Raw genomic sequence first — 23,395 nt, forward strand, 5'->3', positions numbered from 1 at the left:
CACACACACATAGAAACTGCTGCACAGCAAAAGCATGGGCGTGTCGCCCTAGCTTAAAGAAGAGAATTCACAGGGCCTTCACACGATTGAACTTTCAAAGCAGCACAACCTCATACGCTCAACTTACAACTGAATACCCTATGCGTACGCTATTTTAGATACATACAATTGCTTAACAATTATCGTAATTTCTAGATGTGGTAACTCATATTTTCTGGCAGCTACTGTCTTGCCTTCTGGTATCAAGGCGAATTCATGTTTTTGTTTAAATATATAATTCTCTCGGTGGCTTCGCGAATATTTGTGATACTATATGTCAGATTTCCTCACCTCATGTCCTACCGTCCCCAATATACACCAAATTGTTCGATCCAAATGGAGCCTAAGAGGTGTTTATTAAACCGAAGTTTTTGCATCGGTTAAAATGCAACTCCATACAACCTGGACTCTTCGTTTAGGAAAACGTACCCTTCTGGCCACTTACGAAATAGAAAAGCACATATTTCTTGCCAGAGTCACTAGTTGGGAACATGCATAACCATTCACTATAATGATATTGCTATAATTTTCCACGACTTCTCTATCTACGCCTTCCATTGTTATACACGGCGCGCACTTTCGAATCCATTAGATACCTGATTCCTCCCAATTCAGGCAGTACAACCGCTGCTTAATTTTCTCCAGCATTTTAGATATGCGCAGTTGGCCTCCGCTTGACCCATTATGAAATTCCTCTAACACAGATGTAATTCTGGATTTAGGAATTATATGCGGATTACAAGAATGATATCCATCTTCACTTTCCCATACGTGACGCAGGATTCTATCAACTATTTTAAAACTAGTTCACTGTGCCACCATTGCACTCATCCGTGTGCTTGTTGATGGTTCTGGAGACTCTGCAATCTCTTCCACTTCGGCCGATGTTTCCTTAGCTTTCACCTGCAACACATATTCGTCTACATTGCCGTCCTCTACCTCCATAGCTTTGCACAGTCGTGTTTGTAACCCTGGATTGTTTTCTGAAGTCGATTAGCCTCGCTGTTCCAACTCAGCAAAAATAGAATTTTTTGAAGAAGTGCTGAAACATGAAAAAAGCAAAAATAAAATATATGTTCTATCAGTTTTTGTCCGCAAAACATCATGTTGCGACCCAGTCTTGTCATGCTTTTATAGGATATGATTTATCAGAAGTCGAGTTTCATTCCATCTTATGTGTATAGCTTTTGCATTATTTTCGATATTTTTAAATCTTAAGGCGTCTTTTTTTTACCAGGTGTTAGCATGTGGCGAATAGTTGAAGCAACTGGTATGAATAAACATGTACTGGCAACGCTGGAATAGAGCTGTTTCAAATTACATACGTTCGTAAGATAGTGAGCTATACCAGTTAAATGAGCTATAGCCATTCTCACTAGCGGCAAATCTTGCTCTATAATTTCACCATTGCTTTCGCATCTGAAATGTTCGTCAAGTTAATCAAGCATGAAGATAGGGGCGAATGGAATACTTCCGCGACACGCTCATGCAATTGCAGTACAGCAACTTATATGTGTGCGTGGCGGGTGAGGGACACTTGCCTGCCAAAAAATCTAAAAATTTTAATTTTCATTATGCAAAAGCCAACAACAAGTATGTATGACACGAAACAAGTACGTGTGTCACCCGACACGCACACATATAAGCTGCCGAACAGCAAAAGCATGATCGTGTCCCCGAAGCAGAAGAGGCATATTAATATATCATTTCGATTTATAATATATGAGGTTGCAGGATTCAGGAACCATAAAAACGCGTAGTCGTAAGTTGTATTCGACCATATTTACAGCTTACACTATACTATTTGTCGGTTTCATTTTTAATCAAGCGCCGCACAATCGCACAAAAGGTTAATTTAATAAAACAAAATCGAACGGTGTCCTACGGGAGCAATAACAGGACAACGGGTGCCAGAGCAGTTGCTCATCACACTAAAAATTTCAGTAGTGGTTCTGTCGCGACTGCAGGCAGTACTCAACAGTCCATATGAACAATGCTCTTAGCTGCAAGCAGTAACGGAACGTAGCTAGGAGCGGAGCAAAACAGTTGACATCGCGTTTTGCATTACCCACTCTACTAAACATCCTTTAAAATTGATAGTATGACTGAAAACTATGAAATAGCGTAGCAATTTCAATCACTAATTAAAACTTATTCTAACACTAGCTCACTGTACATATCCATAAGTTAAAACTATCTCTGATGATCAGCTCAAAAAATGTATACAGAACTTTATTTTATGTAACATAGTTGCCTAAAAAATTATAAAATTTCACAGAAAATCGTATGAAAGAGTCACATACGGTTTATATATTTCTCAATAAAAATGCATTATTACAGCTAAAAAATATAATATTTTAAAGATATTGTTTTGTTGATTTTCTATTGGTTTTAATGTTGCTATAAATATTCTAATTCGGTACAGTAACCCAGCCAATACGCTTAAGTTCTCACATTATAACACACCTAGGCTTTAAAAAAAACGAATAAGGGTGTTTTCACTTGAAATTTTGCTTAATACGATGGCTGAATTACAGATTGATAGTGTACATCCGAAACACACCCTTAGAAAATTCGGTCGGGTATAAGTGTATGCATTTAGTTGTTGGTTGTAAACATATTGTAAGGGTCTTGCAAGTCTTCCTGATTTAGAAAGGTGAGGCATGGTAACCCTTTACTTTTCAAATAGATCTTTAATAAGAGTAATGTTAAATGTTTATTATTGATAAAGTTTGGGGTTATCGGTGGAAGTTTTTATTTTTTTCAAGTGATAAGTACGTGATATAGTTAATAAGAAATTTAAATCACTGGTGTATATTTTGTCTTCGACATTATTGATTTTTAGTAGTCGAGATGCTCAATCAACAATCTCAAGGCCAGGGTCAGCAAACGCTTTCACAGGTCTCTACTCAGTTATTGCAGCAACCAATTGTTCAGAATATTAACACTAATTCAGGAAAATTGTGCGATTCGCACGGACTGTCATCTATTGGTAAGTTCAAAACAATAATATATGAAGCGTGACCCAAAACCAAAAGTGTATGTATCCATTTGCTTTGGCCATACAATCAATCGATTATTTAATATTCTAATGCATGTGTTTGGCTTAAGAATATTGTATCCCGGTTTGAGTATTGAGGAGGATATGTGGTGAAATAAGAACAATTCCAAATAAGAATATATTATTTCACTTAGTTCGGAATAATTTATTGTTGAAGTAATGAAATTTTCCATAATGATCACATAGTATGTGGATGAGAAGTGGAGGGGGAGGGTGTTTGTTACTGCGCACTACCCACATCGGGAGTAATTCTAATTATGAAAGTTTCATCCTAGGGTCCGTATGGAACCCTAGGGAACTCGCAGAAAAAGTGTAAAAAATTGCGTTTATTGATTATTGAACTTAAATATCGTTGAAGTGAACTATATAACGTGATTGTTGGCCCAGCAAACATTTAGACAAGGTAACTGCTAAAACAAAGTTATATAGTTTTATAATTTATAGTAGATAAAAAGACTTTTACATTAGAAGTTTTGTTCATTTTGGAATAAGTGCAGAAGAGCGATTCCTTGTCCCGGCAAGAATGAAGGGAACACCTTAGAATGGATATCTCTAGAGAATCAAAATCAATAAAAGTATATATACAACAAAAAAATATTAATATATAAAAATGCGCTACAAGCAAAACTATTTATCTATTTTTTTTTTTTTTAATGAGATATCTGTAAGATTGTCTTTTAACATATGGCCTGACAAGTCCCGGACCGAACAAAGACAACAATTTTTTTGTTCAAAATTATCTTTATTCATCAAGGTAATTTTCATCAAAAACAACGCAATCATTCCAGCGCCACTCTAACATTTCTCTTCATTCGAGCGAAATTTCTTACTGGCGATCATTTTTTTAGGTTCGCAAACAGGCAGTATTCGCTGGGAGCCAAATCTGGAATTAGCGTGGATGTGAGCGCAATTCGAAGTTCAATTCATTTATTTATACTTGTAGTTTTCCAATTCTTCGGTGGCTTGTGACAGTGTGCCTTCTCTTGATGAAACAAAATTATGAGCAACTGCGGCACTCACCTTGAACAGAGCTTGCTCATAGTCAAATGCTCATACAATATAAAGCCAGCACGTTCTTTTGATATCTTTACGATGTCAGCTAACTCACGCAACTTCACTTTTCGATCATTCAAAACGATTTTATTGAGTTTTTTAATGTTCTCTGGTGTTAACGCATCATTTGGACTTCCACTGCAATGTGCATCATCGGTGTCTCTACGGCTACGTTTGTAGTCAACAAACCATAATTTTATTGTTGTTCCTGATGGAGCGGAGTCCCTATAACACTTTTCAAGCCATTACTTCGCTTGAACGGTATTTCTAAAACACGAAATTCTTTTTGATCCATTGTTTTGAAAATAACAAATGTGGCGTCACTCTTGGCACAATAATTCATGAACTAATGAACAAAATATCATGGAATTTACCAGCTGTCTTTTTAAGGTAACTTTGCCATATTTGCCTTTACATGGCTTACGGCTGTAATTCTGTCTTTTAGCCAGTTTTGTGTCCATGGCCTTATGGACCACTCAGCAGTTTAGTCGGAAGCCTATCCCTTTAAAGCTTTTATAGGTGGTGTCTGCATCGATGCCCAGGATAAGCCTGAGGCCGATATCCTCCTGGCCTCCTGTATAAGACGCGACAGGTTGCCATGCTAAGGTCGTAATTTTGAGCATTATATAGGTATACCGGATACCGTAACATTGTGGTTGGGCTGTATATCCGTTTCCCTCTTTCCACTCAGCTACTGACCTTATCAAGTCGCAAACTTAGGTGCAGTACATGCGAGCCACTTCGCGGCCTCCTCGTCCTTGCAGTCCACAAGCAGAAGACCTGGCCTGAAGTAAGCTGCGCGTTTATAAGACCTCCAGGAGCGCAGTGAGGTCCCCCGGTTCTAACGCCTCCGCGGGATAGTTCTAGGTTTTTCCCCCAATCAACCCAGGCACCATTTACTCGCCTATACTAAACCAACCCCTCATGAGATCGTTCAACTCACCAGGATGTTGGACAGAGTGGCAGAGTTGGCGGTTTACCCCTTTCCGGGCCGATGCCGGACAATTTCTCAGACTCAGAGTGCCTGGGAGGTTTATTGCTCCTGCCTGCTGTGGCTGTCGACCGCTCTATCTACCAACAGATATATTGGATCTGTCTTATGGATAACCAGTCCGACCAGTATCAGACGCTATGATTCTCGGCGATATAGGCCCCGGCCTGATTGTGGCAGCAATCGTGATTTGGAATACGCCGTAAACTGTTCGATCGGTGGTTAGTCCGACCGCTAAAGCAGTTGTTTCTCTTCAAGGGTTTTTCCGCTCTTGTCAAGGTGTCTGACTCAGAAGAATTGTTTGTTTTTTATTATTGTTTTATATAAAAAATAGCGTCGCTTGCAAAATTTTGAAGTAAAAAATCTAACCGATTTAAAAGAAAATCCGATATACATTTGTGTTCAAAATAGTGGTAGCGCGACGAATTATAAAATTTGTACTATTTTTTTTTAATACAATTTTCTTTGTGATTTTATAAAAGTGCATTCTAAAACAAAACCATCTAACTTTTTCTCATTTTGAATTTACATATTCTCAATATGAATTTAGATCTCTAAACATCAACTTATATTTTCCCAATTCTCATTTTGAACATACATTTTTCAATTTAATTTTACGCGTCTTTGAACTGTTTTTTCCACATTTTCGAAATCGGATGAATACTTTTAAAATTAATAAGACTATAAAATTGTATCTGACCTATATGGTCCTAGTACCTTCATTCTGAGTTTATTTAATTCCATCTCCAGGCAATGACCCTAAAATTGTTGCGGAGTGTTATCAAGAAATTTCGTTTTCTTAGTGGTCGGCCGTAAAAATCTGCCATGCAACAGCTTGTGGTAAAAAAAAGCGGATCCGCCTTGAAATTTTTTGCAGGCTATTACTAAGTTATACTGGTTTTCTTTTTTTATGCACCCGAACACATAAAATCTTTTCGAGCTTATTATTATTTACAATGATATAAATTTCTAAACAATCTATCAATTATGTACTTTTTAGGCTTGTTGGAGTTAGCACATCGAGAATACCAGGCTGTGGATTATGAAAACGCTGAAAAGCACTGCATGCAATTATGGCGGCAGGATAGCACAAATACTGGAGTTCTATTGCTTCTATCCTCAATCCATTTTCAATGTCGGCGCTTAGATAAATCTGCACAATTTTCAACACTTGCAATAAAGCAAAATCCTCTTTTGGCCGAAGCTTACAGGTAAGTAGCGTTTAGAGGTGTTCTGACCAAAACGAAGAGAGATCGAAATAAAGGTTTAAACTTCTTCTGACGTTTATTTAAATAGATTCCTATTATAAAACCTCGAGATGAGTGTTACAAATTTTAAAGCTAAGAATAGACTGAAAAAGCTGACGGGATAAACAGATGGGGTAGATATTGAAACAAAGTGTAGGAAAATTTGAGGCTTATTTAATTCCACGCTCTACAAATACTATAAAAGATAAAGTGCCAATTATATTAGCAAAAAATTGTTACGAGAACGCGTTTTATTTGAGAAACTGTGTTAATGTAAGCAATGGCTAAAAACAAAAAAACAAAAACTGTACTGTTGTGTAAAAATGTAGAAGTATATGTATAAAGGGTTCCACAATTAGTAAAAGAGCTTAAGATAAGCAACGTCAAGAATTTTCACTCGCCGTCTGACTGCCGCTGATTTGCGATTGATTAGTTACTGACATACAAAGAAACCGCTTATAAGTAAACGTAATCAGCAAGATGGCGGCAAATACACTGGCTTTGAGAAAGTTGTACTTGTTGGTAAAGAACTCGGCTTGTCTGAAACCTCTTTTGGTATCGAACGACTCAGAGAGGTCCTTCTGCTGTGGTATTGCTCATTTGTCATTTTGCAAAGCCGTATTATTTAGTTTTGCAGAGATACCAAATTCAGTCATTGCTACATATAAGGAACTCCTTTTTATGCTGTCAAAGGCAGCTTTGAAATCAATAAAGAGGTGGTAAGTGTCAAGTCTTTTCTCGCGGGTTTTTCTAAGATTTGGCGTACTGTGAATTTTTGGTCACAGATCTGTTATCTGTCTTTCACACAGTTAACTCGATAGAACCTTATATGCGATATTAAAAAGACTGATCTTCGGTAATTGGCGCATATTGCAGGATTGGTCACAGTAAACTTAAGCTTCAGCCAACAGGCATGCGTTAATGTATCTTATCAGCTCTTCGCCACCGTTTTTAAATGGGTTAGCTGGTAACCCATCGGCTTCAGCTGTTTTGTTATTTTTTAGTCGGAAAAATATCTCTATTTGCACTTCACTAAGGTCTTTTGCGGAAAGATCCGGGTCTTTTCAGATGAGTGTTTCATATTTATGTCCTAAATAGTGATTAAGCATTATTTGCACAAAATAGTCTAATTGAATAGTTATAAAATGTTCACACTCTTAATCCCACAACGATTTTTCATAAAATTATAAATTAAGGAATAAATGGTTATTTGCATAGCACAGAGTGATCTTTAGCTTTCTACTCTGAATTCACGTCGTACTTTCTTCTATCCGTTTTCAAAAATTCGACCAATAACAATTCATATTGTAATTAGTTGTTATACCCGATTGATTGTGCCCAAAAAGGAATCAAGAAAAATATAATATATTCAAATGTTTAAAATGATGGGAGAAGTCAATTTAGCCATATATTTCTGTATGTCTGTCCTTGCGTATGATGACTCGAACAAAAATTAACATATTTCAATAAAACTCGGTATACATATTATTTATATATACCTTCTGCTCAAATATGAACGAGACGTTATCAATAAAACGGTTCGCGGATGACATATGGCAAATTTATATTTTTGGTTTTTTGGTAGGACTTTTATAAGCTTACATGGCAAATTTCAGCGTGATATGTCACATAGTTTGTTTTCTGTGCTACTGTAAACAAGTCAAGCTCGAGTGTGTTCTTCGAATTCTCTTTTATGACTTCAATTGTCTCAAAATGTTTTCCACGGAGCGGCAACTTGAGCTTGGGAAACAGGAAAAAGTCACATGGAGCCATATCAGGCGAATACGGTGCTTGCGGAACGATATTAACATTATTTTTGGTCAAATAATCGCGAACAAGACGTAATGTGTGAGCTGGTGCATTATCGTTATGCAAGAACCATGACTTGTTGTCCCACAATTCCTTCCTTTTAAGACGAATGTTCGCGCGCAAACGCTTTAAAACGTCTAAATAATATTCAACGTTAACCGATTTTGCGATTTGTGCGATTTTCAAGCACAATTTCCTTTACTTTTCCGATGTTTTCGTCGTTTACTGATGTTGCTGGACGACGTTCATGAGGCAAGTTTTCAACCGATGTACGGCCCTCTTTGAACGATACCACTGGAAAACACGTGCACGCGATAGAGCAGAGTCCCTATAGGTTGTCTGCAACATTTTTAAGGCGTCTGAAGCCGAAATTTTGTTGGAATAACAAAATTTCAAACAAATTCTTTGAATTTCCATCGTAAAATTCGAAGAACACACTTGAGCTTGACTTGTTTACAGCAGCATAAAAACCAAACTATGTGACATATCACGCTGAAATTTGCCATGTAAGCTTATAACAGTCCTACCAAAAAACAAAAAATTTATTTTTGCCATATGTCATCCGCGGACCGGTTTATTGATACCGTCTCGTTCATATTTGAGCAGAAGGTATAATTGGCGCCTACACCCTTTTTGGGTGTTTGGCCGAGCTCCTCCTCCTATTTGTGGCGTATGTCTTGATGTTCCACAAATGGAGGGACCTACAGTTTCAAGCCGACTCCGAAGCGTAGATATTTTTTTATGAGGAGCTTTTTCATTTCAGAAATACACTCGGAGGTTTTGGCATTGTCTGCCAAGGGGCGGCCGCTATTAGAAAAATGTGAATTCCGAATGGTAGTCACGCACCAGCCCATTCGGCTACGGCGGCCGCCCGTTCAGCGCATCCATACTGACATATTTTTTAGTCCTCGCCTTGCTCTCCAAAATTGACCAGATGGAATAATCCATCGGATTTGCGTCTAGCGAATTCGAAAGCCATTGTGTGGACGAAATGAAGTGTGGAACATGATTTTTTAACCATTCTTGGTTCACACGAGCTTAATGAGACGGTGCCGAGTCCTGTTGCAACGTCCACGGTCTACGTCCAAAATGTTTGCGTGTCCACGGCTCTAAAGCAGCTTCTAAAACATTTTCCCGATAATAAGTCGCATTCACTTTGACACCAGGCTCGATAAAAACGATTGGAGAGCGTCCATCAGCGGTCACTGCGGCCCAAACCATTACTTGCGATGGGAAATTGCTTCTAGTGGCCATACGTAGGCTGAAATTCTCGTATGAGCGTTCGGTCAAGTAAACACGATCGTTTTGAGTGTTTATGAACTGCTCAATTGGGAATTTTTTTTCATCAAAAAACACAATGTTAAGAAATTCACCACGTTCGTACAAGCGCAACAACTCCTTTGCTCTTTCGCACCGAACTTTTTTTTGTTGAGGTGAAAGATCGTCTGCTTTTTGGAACTTGACCTTGAGCTCATTTTTCAATATGCGTCGAATGCTGTCTTGTGATATTTTCAGTTCTTTGGCCATTATCTTCCACTTCGACGTGGATTTCGTTCAAGTCGAGCCTTCACTTTCCGAACCATTTCTGGCATTGTTGCGGTCATTTTGGTCCATCCCCATAGCGTTTTGCAATGCTACCAGCATCATTGTAACGTTTTATAGTGCGATACACAAACATTTTATTCACTTTGAGGTGACTGAGCTCACGAACAATGGCTGGTTGTGATTTTCCAGCCAAATATAACGCAATCTCACTATTACGTTTGAATTCCATCACAGACAAAAAAAATTCAACAAAACTGAGACGCAATTTCTTTGAATTTTTTTATGTTTGCTCGAGATATCGTGACGTAACTTACTCGTCTAAGTTCTGAAAATTTTGGTATGCACCATATGTCATATCTACATATCTCGATTCCTCTCTGATGTTATATAACAAAATTATGTTATGTGAACAAAATTATAATACTCTAGTGCACGGCTATAGAACGAAAACGGCAATGTCTACTTTATTGCTTATTATTACATGTTTATACTTTAAACAATTACATTATTCACAATTTATTCATTTCTTCAGCAACTTAGGAAATGTGTACAAAGAACGTGGACAGCTGCCAGAAGCTTTGGAGAACTATAGGCGAGCAGTTAGGCTAAAGCCTGACTTTATTGATGGATACATAAATTTAGCCGCTGCGTTGGTAGCGGCTCGGGACATGGAGTCTGCAGTGCAAGCATACATTACTGCATTGCAATATAATCCGGTAACTAAATAATATAATAAAAATGAATGAAATCTGACCAAATCATATTTTTCAGGATCTTTATTGTGTGCGTAGCGATCTAGGAAATTTGCTGAAAGCACTTGGCAGATTGGAAGAGGCTAAGGTGAGTTACTTTTAATTTTTAACAAAAGTTAAAGTTTGTATGTTTTCTTTTATAGGCATCAAATTTTTAGTTAGTTAACGTTTGATTCCACAGGCCGACAAAATTTAACCAGAAACCAGACTATATATTTCCGAAGGTTTATGATGCGCTGAATCCAAATCTGGCGTCAGAATTGCTCTATCAGCTCTAGGGTTAAGTGGATTAGCCTGCTTGCGGTATGATAGGGGTGGTTTCTAGGGGTTAGGGCTGTGTATGACTCGGTACCCTAAGGTTAGATAGTGTAGGGGTGTGGTGAGTCAGCACACTTATGGTGTGAGACAAAATTTTAAGAAAAATAAGACTCAATTCAAGAAATATAGTAATCGACTATATCATGTCTATGTTTTCTCAATCGATTTTCAGGTGTAGGAAAATTTAGAAATATGAAAATTTCAAAATGCGATATCTCTGCGAAAAAAAATGATATTTGAGCAAACAAAACGCCATTTGAAAGAAGAAGACTTGTATTTAAAGATGCCATCCTTTAATTTTGGTGAAAGAAAACATCTGCAAGGCTACATAACCTCGAATATGGGCAAAACGGTGTTGTTTGCGCTTTTAGGTTAGGATATCTCGAAAACCAGAGCTGATAGAGCAATTCTGAGGCCAGATTTGGATTCAGCGCATCATAAACCTTCGGAAATATATAGTCCGGTTTCTGGGTCTGAGATGCTGTCGGCCTGTGTTATTTTTCATTCACAATAGATGTTAACTGTCGTTTTTGCAGTAGTGCCATCGAAAATTCCCCAATCCGCTTAAATTCTGAGAATTAAGTCTAGTTGTCAATCCGCATTAGTTTCACTTAATTCTTGAGCTAATTCCGAATTAAATCGATAATACCGATTAACGCCACCGCCTGTGCATGGCTCTTCTATTTACCTAAAACACAAAAACAAAAAAATTATTCATCAGGATGTAGCTCACATACATATGTCCCGTTCTAGAATAAAAAAAAATTGACAAAATGGCTCGGCTTTGAATTTCACACTCTAAAAAAACGAGGGTTTCAGTTTTTCAATAAAAAAGGAAATAATTGAAATAATAATATGATTTTAGTACTGGCGATAGCCATTGATGTTGTGAATAACATATTAAAATTTCAGCCGATTCCGTTCAATAGGTTTTTTTTACAACACTAGGCCGAAAAAAGTAGTTTTGAGATAATTGAGTTTAAAGTTTTGAGAGTGGCCGCGTGACAAATCTGAGTATACCTGCTAAAACGGCTATAGAATCGAAAATACTGGGAATATGCTTCCAAAAAATTTGACAGTATATTCTTAACAGCCTATACTTTCGAAAAATAAAAAAAAAAATTGATTTTTTGAAAATTCCAGGTCCATAGTTTACAAAGTTCTTTAAGGGGACCTGGAGCTTTCCGGGACTGGATTTTATTACACACCGCTTCGAGTTTTTGTTCGGTAACACGAGAGACGTCACTTCACTCGTGTTCAATACAATATCTATACTAATACTCGTATTATAAAGAGGAAAGCTTTGTTTGTTTGTAACGAATAGGCTCAAAAACTACTGGACCGATTTTAAAAATTCTTTCACCATTCGAAAACTACATTATCCAAGAGTAACATGGATTACATTTTATTTTGGAAAAAAATAGGGTTCCGTAAGATATTTGGATTTTTCGGACAAACTGAAAAAAATCTTATATATAAAATAAAGTCAACTTTTTGTGTGTGTTCGCTAACCGGCCGTGTCTGCACCGAATTAGACCAAACTTACACACATTGTTAAGAAGGTATTTATTTATTTATTTATTTATTTATTTATTGTCTTTGAATGGATACATTCTTACAGACTATATTAAGCTAATGTACAATAGTTTATTAGTTACTAAGAAAAGAACGATTTAAGATGATTGACTAAGATGCCATACGGCCATGTAAAATCAGCACCAGAAGAATTGAAAAACATATTTAAATCTGAACATGCCCTAGGAATCGGAGCATTCATCCCATAGTTGGTTCTCGAGAAGCCAATGTTAAAGGTTTCGTACTGTCGGAGCCTCATATTGGGTATATTAAATTGAATTTTACTTAAGAGGGAAGGACAATCAATAGATCCAGAAATAATACGAATAATAAATGAAGATGGTTTCCGTATAGTTTGGATACCTATTGGTGGAAAGGGCTCGAGATATAGGTCAAAACGTGGACCCGGGTAACCTTCGGATGTGTATATATAATATGGGTATCAAATGGAAGCTGTTGGTGAATGCTTTAGTTCAGAGTATTTTTCATGCCGCTCCGTGACTAGGGTTTCGAGATAGAGACCAAAACGTGGACCCTAGAATGTGTTTGTACAATATGGATATCAAATTGAAGCTGTTGGTGAATGCTTTAGTACAGAGTATTTTTCATGCCGCTCCGTGACTGGGGTCTCGAGATATAGGTCAAAACGTGGACCCGGGTAACCTTTGGTTGTGTATGTACAATATGGGTATCAAATGAAAGCTGTTGATAAGTGCTTTAATACGGGGTAATTTTCATACCTATTGATGACTAGGGTCTCGAAATATATGCCAAAACGTGGACCCGCCGTGTCTTTGCACCGAATTAAACCAAACTTACACACATTGTTAAGGAGGTATTGAAGATGGTGTCCGTATAGTTTGGATACCTATTGGTAGATAGGGTCTCGAGATATAGGTCAAAACGTGGACCCGGGTAACCTTCGGATGTGTATGTACAATTTGGGTATTAAATGGAAGCTGTTGGTGAATGCTTTAGTTCAGAGTATTTTTCATGCCGCTCCGTGACTAGGGTCTCGAAAAACGTGGAGCCTAGAATGTGTTTGTACAATATGGATATCAAATTGAAGCTGTTGGTGAATGCCTTAGTTCAGAGTATTTCCATCCGCTCCGTGACTAGGGTCTCGAGATAGAGACCAAAACGTGGACCCTAGAATGTGTTTGTACAATATGAATATCAAATTGAAGCTGTTGGTGAATGCTTTAGTTCAGAGTATTTCCATCCGCTCCGTGACTAGGGTCTCGAGATAGAGACCAAAACGTGGACCCTAGAATGTGTTTGTACAATATGGATATCAAATGAAAGCTGTTGATAAGTGCTTTAATACGGGGTAATTTTCATACCTATTGATGACTAGGGTCTCGAAATATATGCCAAAACGTGGACCCGCCGTGTCTTTGCAGCGAATTAAACCAAACTTATGCACATTATTAAGTAAGTCTTGAAAATGGGTTTCGTAAAGTTTGGTTGTAATTCGGAGCAGTGGCAACGGGTACAGCGTTCTTTTGAGCCAGCCATAATGTCGCTTACTTTTTTAACGCTTGGGGCGGAACTGAACTGTCAAATTGACAGTGTGAGTTACAATGTGTCAATATTTCTTTCTGATTTGGATGCCATAAGGAAAAAACGTAAGTGCAACATGTAAAAATTGTTTGTGAATTTTTTTGGAGTGGATTTTGGAACAGTGAATAATTTCTTACGAAATTTGAGAATTTAATGTTAAATCCGAATGAAATTATGTGTTCGTGGAAAAAACAATTTTTTCCGTTTTTTTTTTTTTGAAAAATATAAATGGATAATGGTTAAAAAAGCTCCAATGCTTAATAAAACATATAAATTGAAACGAAAAATTCATGGATGATCAGGAAAAAAGACGATTGTTTATTCATATGCGTTGGTTTGAAATTTAAAAACAATCTTCTTTTTTCCTGATTTTCAATTTATATTTTATATTTACTCAAAAACAAATAGAAAAACAAAAAATATTGTTTATGCCAAAGCGCTTGAATAAAGAATAAAGAAATAAATAATATGAAAACCATATATTTTCTGTTCTAAACCATATCTATTCTATTTTAGTGTGCCCAGCGAAGGGGGCCGGGTTTGCTAGTAGAATATATTTTCAGATATTTGAGGAACAATTATGCACAACATGTCATGTACTTGTTTGCCCTAGGAGTACTTATTTTATATACTCTACTCCAAGCAACTCAAACTTTCAGACGTCCTTAGTTGAATGCTAAACAAAGTTCACTAGCTGTACTAAAATATTTGTATTTTGTCACTTTTTAGGCTTGTTATTTGAAAGCTATTGAAACATGCCCTGGATTCGCAGTGGCCTGGAGTAATTTGGGATGTGTTTTTAATGCACAAGGCGAAATTTGGTTGGCAATACATCACTTTGAAAAAGCCGTCACTTTGGACCCTAACTTCCTTGATGCATACATTAATTTGGGAAATGTGCTTAAAGAAGCAAGAATATTTGACAGGTAAGTCTAAACTTTAGCATAGAGAAAATTATAAAATATTCCACTAACATTGACTATTTAGTACTTACTTAATTGCTCTGGACATAAAGATCTGGAAAAATTTAGGATATTATGTATTATATTATACATATATTTTAAAAATGATGCTTCTAAATTTAATAATATTTTGATATCAACCAATAAAAAGAAACCAAAAGGATTTATAATTATAAACTTCTACTTTACACATCACAAACCAAAGCTGTAGCTTTGTTAACTGTATTTAGGAGGCTGTAATTGTTTATTTATGAATAAATTTTTACCATTTTCACCTTCGTTTTTGAATAGTGTCACATTCAAAAAAGACTACTATGCGTAAATAAAGCACGTACATGCACATATACAAAGTTTGTAAAGCGCTTACACACTGTTTGAGAGCTTCTCTTCCTATTTGTGGTGTACGTCTTGACGGCTTCCACAAATGGAAATACTTAAAGTTTTACGTCGGCTCTGAACAGCAGATGGGTTTTTATGACGAGCTTTTCATCGCAGAAATACACCCAGAGGTTTGCCACTGTCTGCAGAGCAACGATCCCCATTAGAAAAAACATTTTCTATCAATTGGTGTTTCGTGCCCGCACCAACTTATTCGACTACGGCGGCGGCTAAAATTTGTTATCAAATGACGCATTTTCATATATGATTTTTGTTAAATTACACAGTGCGACATTCAAAAACATCTAGCAAGTGATATTATTTTCCTTGTACATCTTGTCGAGAAAGACAAGAATGGAAAAATAAAATTTTTGAAGCAGACAAAATCCTGACTTACGGTGAAAAACGCGGGTTTTCGTACCTTTACGTACTTATAAGCTTATAACTTGATTGTTTCCAATTTCTTACCTGTTTTGAAAAGAAGAAACTTGCACATTCATATGGTGTAATTGTTCTTTTACTCAATGGTCAGTTTACTGCCCTTTTTTTTTTCTTTTTTGAAATTATAAATATCCCAATATAAGTAAAGAATATGCACCGGTACGATAAAAAAAAAAAAAAAAAAAAAAAAAAAAAAAAAAAAAAAAAAAAAACTATGTACAATAGAAATGTTTATACTGAGGGGAACCTTAGCTTCTACGTCACTTGAGGATTCGGCAGCCGAATTCTGCACGATCATTTCACACACTCGTCCAATCAATCGTTGCTCAGATAGCAACGAAGCAACATGAGTGAAGGTTGTGTTGACTTATTTTCGTATGCTAGCGATATAAACTCGTCCAATCATCAGTCGTTGCTCAGACCGCAACGAAGTGTCATTGGTTGACGTATACCACCAACACAATCTCAGTTTTTTTGTAAACACATCTCAAGAGACTGCAGCTCATCAGCTGGTTCTGCCAAATTCGCTCAGAGCCGAATAACGGACTGTTAAAGAGCTCACTTTTGAAATCTTTTCATAATGAATTACAACGGTACTAAACCTTTTTTTGAGAAAATGGAGGAAATATCAAAGTCCAATTTCAAAAACCATAATACATTTATCCGAAACTACTCCACCGCTTTCAAATGCAAATACATCATTGCCAAAGTAATTAAAATTCCTTTCTTGGAACTAGATTTGTGATATATTATTTATTTAATGTTTTAGAGAAAACCAAATTTTTTATGCAAAAATACGAAGAATTTACTTAAACGTTTTTTTTTTTTTTGTGTTTGCGCGATTTTCTAGTCGAATATCTCGAAAGGTTATGAATACGTGGATTAAATTTGATTGATTCTCTATGAAAATATGTTAAAACAATTAAATTTTCTTAACTTTTAATATTTTGTTTGCGGGAGACCTTTTGGTGGAAATGCCCATATTCAATTACCTTTCATTTGAAAGATAACCCTGGACTTGGACTTACTCTGACTATGCGAGAAATGCTGTAGATATTCTGCATAAAAAGTTCTATCCAACCTGATTTTTATGGAAGCCGAGGGCGCCTGGTGGCCACAAACCATGTGATCCACTCCCTATAGCCTGAGCAGATCTTAAGATAGCACCACTCGTTGCATTGGTTACATCTGACCAAAGTTGAGTTCGGGTGGAGCCTTTGTAGTTAAACGCACCAGATGTAGATCAGAGTTAAATTCAATGACAGCCCTGAGGAGAAGTGTTTGGTGTAACCTTGTTGAAAAGATTTACTCCAATGATAATAGATTAGGGGTGAAGCTCATCGCACTAAGCAGGATTAGTTTAATGGGGCTGCAGCCCTTGGCCAGGAATAGCTCGAGTTGTTCTGATAAGTCGTCCGTTCCAAAGTTCTTCCAAACCGAGGAAAGATGCCCCTGCAAATCTGGAAAGGCTGAGAGAAGAAGCTCGTGTGGGTATGGAAATGGAATCCCTGATGTTGGATATAGACAGTGCTGGTGACGCCCTCTCGTTTGCGCATCTGGCTCATAGGCATCTGGCTACTCTTCGACAGGGTGAAAGAGAAGAGGTTTTCGAACTTGGAGAGCGGGGACACCGTCCTTGGGGTGCTGGGCAGTATTATCGAAAATAAATATTTTTCTTATAAATCTTCAGCACTCTACGGCGTCCACCAACTTACTCCTTGAGCAAGGTGGAGCTGATGTAGTTCTGATGCAAGTACTCAGACTTAGCAGTAATGATATTGCTGAGCTCAGGACGAAAACCTATAATGTTGCTTATTTCAGCAACGGTGGCATTGTGACTGTGAGCCTGGAAAGCTCATCGAAAACCTACTGCTGATGTCGGCCTATGTGGGGATGGCTTACATGATGATGAGACGGAACCTTCAACACAGCTGATAAAGCAATTCCCATCAAACCTGCTGGGGAAGACTGGATATTAGCGAAAGAGATGAGTCACTTTTTGACTTCATTTTAAGTGAAGACTTGTTTACATGCAACAGTGGTAAAGATCCCACTTCACTTTATTGCGATCAGAGCAGAGGTGCTTGACCTCGCTCTGACATCTTCCTTACCGCTAGGCGAATCTCCGATTAGGGGTCCTTAATGCTTACTTCTTTTCTAATGATAGATATATTTAGTTCTATCTCACTGAACCCCGGTCAAAAAGATTCTTCTACAAGTACATAAACAAAACGGACTAGGATATATACAGAAGAAAACTTCATAACCTGCTCCCGGAAGCACCGGAGGAGAATATAGACATCTCGGGGGGGTCAATCGACGAGGTGGTGGACATTTTTACCTCAGCTTGTAATAATGCCCCTGGGAGCTCATGTCCACTTCGAACACATTCTAGGAAGAAAAATCCGCCTTCTAGGTCATTAAACTTAGGGATTTGTGTAGACGCCTTTTAATAGGGCTAGATGGATTAAGCATAAATCAGGATAGGAACTTTGTGAGATAAAGCTAGGAATCTATAAGTCCAAAATTAGGAAAGTCGAGAAGGCATCAATTCATGAGTCCGCGAGTTTCAAACGAACTCTTTCGAGGAATTCCCACTCCAAATAAGTACTTTAGAGACGAAGTGGGATGTTGGGTAATGAGCAGCAAGGAGTCGCTTAAGTTGTTTCTCGAAGCCGATTTTCGAATCCAGTTTGGATCTTCCAAGCCCTTCAAAACGCCTGATTCCGATAACATCATAACTGAACAACTGCAGAAGTCTGCGGAGGTATCGTGTCATTGGATGGCCCGTATTGATGGGAGCTGCTTAGGGATAGACTTTATATCAAGGTTTTGGAAGGCTGTGAGGGTTGTTTTCATATCCAAGGCAGGCAAGAGCTCACAAGCGCTCCCTAAGGATTTCGAGCCATTCAGTCTTTTTTCCTTATAACTAAAAACCTTTGAAAGACGGTTTGACCTGCACATAAGGTGTGAAATAAGCCTTTTAAAACAAGAAATCCATTTTGCTGCAGCCAAAGATCATTTAAGTTCATGTCTTAAATTTTCGGCCACAAAAATCGATTCTCATACCTTTGTAGCGCTCATCGTTTACACAAAGGATATACATATACTCGTATAGCAGCATTTTCAAAGAAAAGTTGGTCAATGATGTCAATGCTCTCAAATCCGCACTAAAATGTTTTTGCCTATTGTAGTTGGTATAAATATTGATTTAATTTTTATTAAAAAAAGTCTAGAATTTGAAATACCCTGTTTATTTACTCTTTCTTATATAACAATTATATCTTTCTAGAGCGGTAGCGGCATATTTACGGGCCTTGAGTTTATCACCAAATAATGCTGTGGTCCATGGAAATTTAGCATGTGTCTATTATGAGCAAGGACTAATTGATTTGGCTATCGACACATATAAGCGAGCAATAGAGCTTCAACCAAACTTCCCAGATGCGTATTGTAACTTAGCCAATGCACTCAAGGAAAAGGGACAGGTAATTTGTAAGAATATGAAAGATCATAAAAATGTTGTGGAAATCTTATTATGGATTAGCCTAAACCTGCCATTCTTCTGAGCAAAGCATTTAAAATAGCATGCAAGTAACAGATACTATCATGGCCTACAGAAATTCATCGATAGTTTTCAATACTATCGATAGCGTCCGATGATTTTCAATTTATATTCTAACAGTTTTTTTACTTTTACAAGAGGGTCTTGAAAAAAAAAAAGCGATCAGTGTAATTTGACATCACAAGCCACTCCAGATTTTGTCGAGAAAATACTCCAGAAATGCTGGTAAAGAATACAAATGTACTTCTTGCCTGCTAATTAGGTATATTTCGTATCCATGGTCCGGCACTCGAAGAGTAACCAATTAGTTGGGAAAATTACTTTTATTCAATTCAAAGTAAAAAATGTGTGAAAATAATACAAAATTAAGAATCAATTTACTTTTGCTCTATATGACCACCTTTTGCCTTGACTATGGCCTTGGGACGGTCCAGAAACGAATTACAAGCTGCCCGAATGTGACTTTCAGGTATTTTGGCCCACTCGCGGACAATGGCTTTTTTCAGCACCTCGAGAATAATCCATTCATTCGCGTCTGGTGAATTTGAGAACCATTGTGTGGACGTTATGAAGTTCGGAACATTGTTTTTTAGCCATTCTTGGTTCAATCGAGCTTTGTAAGACGGTGCCGAGTCCTGTTGAAACGTCCATAGTCTGCCACCGAAATGTTTGTCTGACCACGGCTACGAAGCAACCTCCAGAATACTTTCCCGATAATATTTCACATTTACCTTGACGCCAAGCTCGATGAAAACGATTGGAGAGCGCTCATCTTCGGTTACAGTGGCCCAAACCATTACCTGTGGCGGATGCTGCCTCCTGGTGGCCAATCGATGAGTCAAATTCTAGTATGAACGGTCGGTCAAATAAAACCTATCGTTTTGGGAGTTTACGAATTGCTCAATTTGAAAAATTTTCTCATCAGAAAACACAATGTTCGGAAATTGACCACTTTCGGCCAAGCGAAGCAACTCCTTCGCTCTTTCAAGTCTGACTTGTTGCTGCTTTGGTGTGAGATCATCCGCCTTTTGGATCTTGTAAGGCTTGACTTTGAGATCATTTTTTAGTATGCGGCGAATGCTACGGTCAGATATTTTCAGTTCTTTCTCCATTTGATTGGAACTTCGTCGGGGATTTCGCTCAAGTCGCTTCTTCACTTTTTGAACCATTTCACGTAACGTTACAGTCTTTTGATGACCACCTCCATGTCGTTTCGCGACGCTACCAATATCATTGTAACGAGTAATGGTGCGATAAACAAAAACTGTATTTACTTTAAGGTGCTCGAGCTCGCGAACAATCGCTGTTTGTGCCAGCCAAATAGTTGTATAATGCAATCACACTGTTACGTTTGAAATCCATTACTGAATTTCTTTTTTCGCGTTTACTCTCGGAAAAAAGATCCGCGCGCTTGTAAACAGTACTCTGGACTGAAATTGGTTACACTTCGAGTGCCTGACCCTGTAGTTTAAGTTGCATCTGAAAAAATATTAAGCTTAATTACAAATATACTGATATATAATTTACAATAAAATTTGTGTTAAATAACTATAGCATTAGGACTTATTTACAAATTTTCACAATTCTTATTTAAATTTAATAAGTTTCTTTTATGAAAATATAGTTCATTCCCCTACAAAAAAAGTACAAATCTTAGTTTCAAACTTTGTTCAAAATTAAAAAAATTTAAAAAATTCTCTTCAGAATTAAAAAAATTCAGGTACGTAGTTTATAACTCATTGAATTTTTTTATAATAAAATTTAAAAATGTTGATCAAAAAGTGTGAATTTCGAAGACAATTTATTGTAATTTTTTAATTTACATAAACTTTCAAAATTTCATTTGTATTGTTTTTGCAGGAGGTTTAACTATAGTTTCATAAAATAAATTGCTTAAATTAAATAAGAAACACACATATCAACGCTTGTCAATAAGTACTAGCGCTATTATTTTTTAACGCAATGTATATCGAATCGATACACTGTCCAACAGTTTTTTGCGAAATTATTTTAATTTTGGAATTCCTCAGGATTAATGCGTCGTTTTTCGTAGAGAATATGAAATTCTCCGTGCTGTTTTGTGCTTTTATTTGTGGAATTATGCCGTTCATTTTTATTCCTCTTCATTTTCATCAAATGCAAATTTTAAACGACGAATTTTGATTGATATCAAATATATTTTTAACAGAACAAAATGCAATTTCACCCGGCGATCGCAAAACATTTGATTAATTAAATTATTAGTTAAAATTACACAGGGAGCAAATTTTATGCACACTCTATTAATGAAGAAAGGCACAAATTCGGCGAATTCCATAATCTGTACGAAACTTTAAGATTGTATCCCGTCAAATTTGTATATGCGAATGAATATCAACATGTTTGATTACATTTTGTTAAAAATTTAAGAAAAGCTTCAAAAAAGATGGTACAATAGTCACCATAGACCCATTTCACCTAAAAAATTATTAAGGATAACCATAAGGTAAGTTGTAAGTATTTATTTGAAAATAATTAACATAAATTCGGGAATTCGTAAGTAGCAAAATTAAAAAATAAAAACAGAATAATGATTTAGAGTGGGTGAAGGTCTACTCTCCATCCAGCTTAGTTAAGTACTGTTTTGTTAGTTTTTTTACGTTTTGGGCATTTTTGTTTTTTTGTGTATAACGCATACAAAAATTACACAAAATATACGGCTTGCAATTTATTTTGCTAAAAAAATTAAAAAAAAAGTATTCTAACGAAAAGATTACAGAACATTCTTGAACTTTCTCTTACTTAAGTTGCTCCGAATACAAGGTGCAACAGAGTTCCACGTGCGTAAAGAATTGACGAAAAACAACGTTGTAGAAGAGGTTGGATAATTGTATTTAACATATGTAGATGCAATCAGATCATTCAGTCTAACCAACTTTGTGAGTTTCTGGTAAAGATAAATAGGGGTCTTAACCAAAATAAGTCGGAATTGAACAAGTGGGAAAGACTACATTCTATAATATTTAAATCGAATTTAAATGAAAAGGGGTGCGAGTTTTATTAATTAGTTATCGAGATTCTCGATTTACCTAAAATTGGGCATGGCCCGCATATTTGTATCAAACTTGAGTAATTCTGCATCACGTTTTGCTCTTTTGAAAATTATTATATTTGAGGTGGCTGTGGTTATTGGCCCACTTCAAGATCATCCTAGCTTGGACTAAGAGTCACAGTTTCATTGAAATGTATTAATTTTTGCGCAAGTATCGTGCGCACGGATGGACAGGCTTGGCTAAATGGACTCCTCTCTATATATCTTTATGTCATTACATACAACCGTTATGTGAACAAAATTATATTGGTAAAGTGCGAGGGTATTAAAATACAGTTCTTCGCTTTGATCTATTTAGATATTCCCAATAACCACGATCTATAGCTAATGGTTTACTTCCATTTTGCAAGCCCGTACACAAAGTGAGTAACCATCTCTGTTTCCGCCAAAGTCTCGTGATGTACTAGAGTAATTTGTTGAGCTTCGCTCACATCTTCGTCGGACTGAACCTCATCTGGCGAAAACCCCATAAAAACTAAATAAACTTCCTTAGCTCTAGCTCATCTATTTTTATAAAAGGAAGACTGCTAAAAACTATTATTCGTAGCAAAACATGCATGAATAAATGAACACTTTTTCTTCATTAGAGAATTTCGTTCATCATCGTTACTTAGGAAAACATGTGATTATGCCTAAGTTAAGCGTTTTTATCAGACCTGCAAACATTTTACTTAACTGAAGTTACTTACTTGTACAATATTCTAAATGGAAATTTTTTGTAAAACGTAAATTCTCTCTTAAGTAATACTTTTAGAGAAAAGCACATATATCGATGGTCTGGAGAGATTAAGAGCAAACCGCAGGTCCGGGGAGAGCCTTCCTTGTCTATGCAGTTCATCAGCCCGCGAAGTATCAATGGCAATGAACCGTTATTAGCTTGATCTTATAATCAAAGAGATGTTCTTGTAGCAGCATAAACATTCCCCATGCATACATGAGGATGCTGCTGAAGTGACAGTCCTTGGCCGGATATAAATGCGGGTCGTTCCGGTTACGTAGAACCGA

General features: G+C 36.9%; 1 protein-coding gene across 2 annotated transcripts in view; it reads left to right on the forward strand.

Moving 5' to 3' along the window:
* Positions 1–2,701: 2,701 nt before the first annotated feature.
* Positions 2,702–23,395, forward strand: part of LOC128867826 (UDP-N-acetylglucosamine--peptide N-acetylglucosaminyltransferase 110 kDa subunit) — a 28,033-nt gene continuing 7,339 nt past the window's right edge. The window contains exons 1-7 of one of the 2 annotated variants that reach the window (XM_054109365.1): positions 2,702–2,813; positions 2,885–3,031; positions 6,145–6,355; positions 10,278–10,461; positions 10,517–10,585; positions 14,683–14,879; positions 19,027–19,222. In XM_054109365.1, coding sequence (XP_053965340.1) covers positions 2,893–3,031; positions 6,145–6,355; positions 10,278–10,461; positions 10,517–10,585; positions 14,683–14,879; positions 19,027–19,222 — 996 coding nt within the window. In that variant the 5' untranslated portion in view covers positions 2,702–2,813; positions 2,885–2,892. The remainder of the gene's footprint in view (positions 2,814–2,884; positions 3,032–6,144; positions 6,356–10,277; positions 10,462–10,516; positions 10,586–14,682; positions 14,880–19,026; positions 19,223–23,395) is intronic. The other variant, XM_054109366.1, reaches the window with a different exon arrangement.

Source organism: Anastrepha ludens, chromosome 6, assembly GCF_028408465.1.
Source record: "Anastrepha ludens isolate Willacy chromosome 6, idAnaLude1.1, whole genome shotgun sequence".
NCBI classification, from domain to species: Eukaryota; Metazoa; Arthropoda; class Insecta; order Diptera; family Tephritidae; genus Anastrepha; species Anastrepha ludens.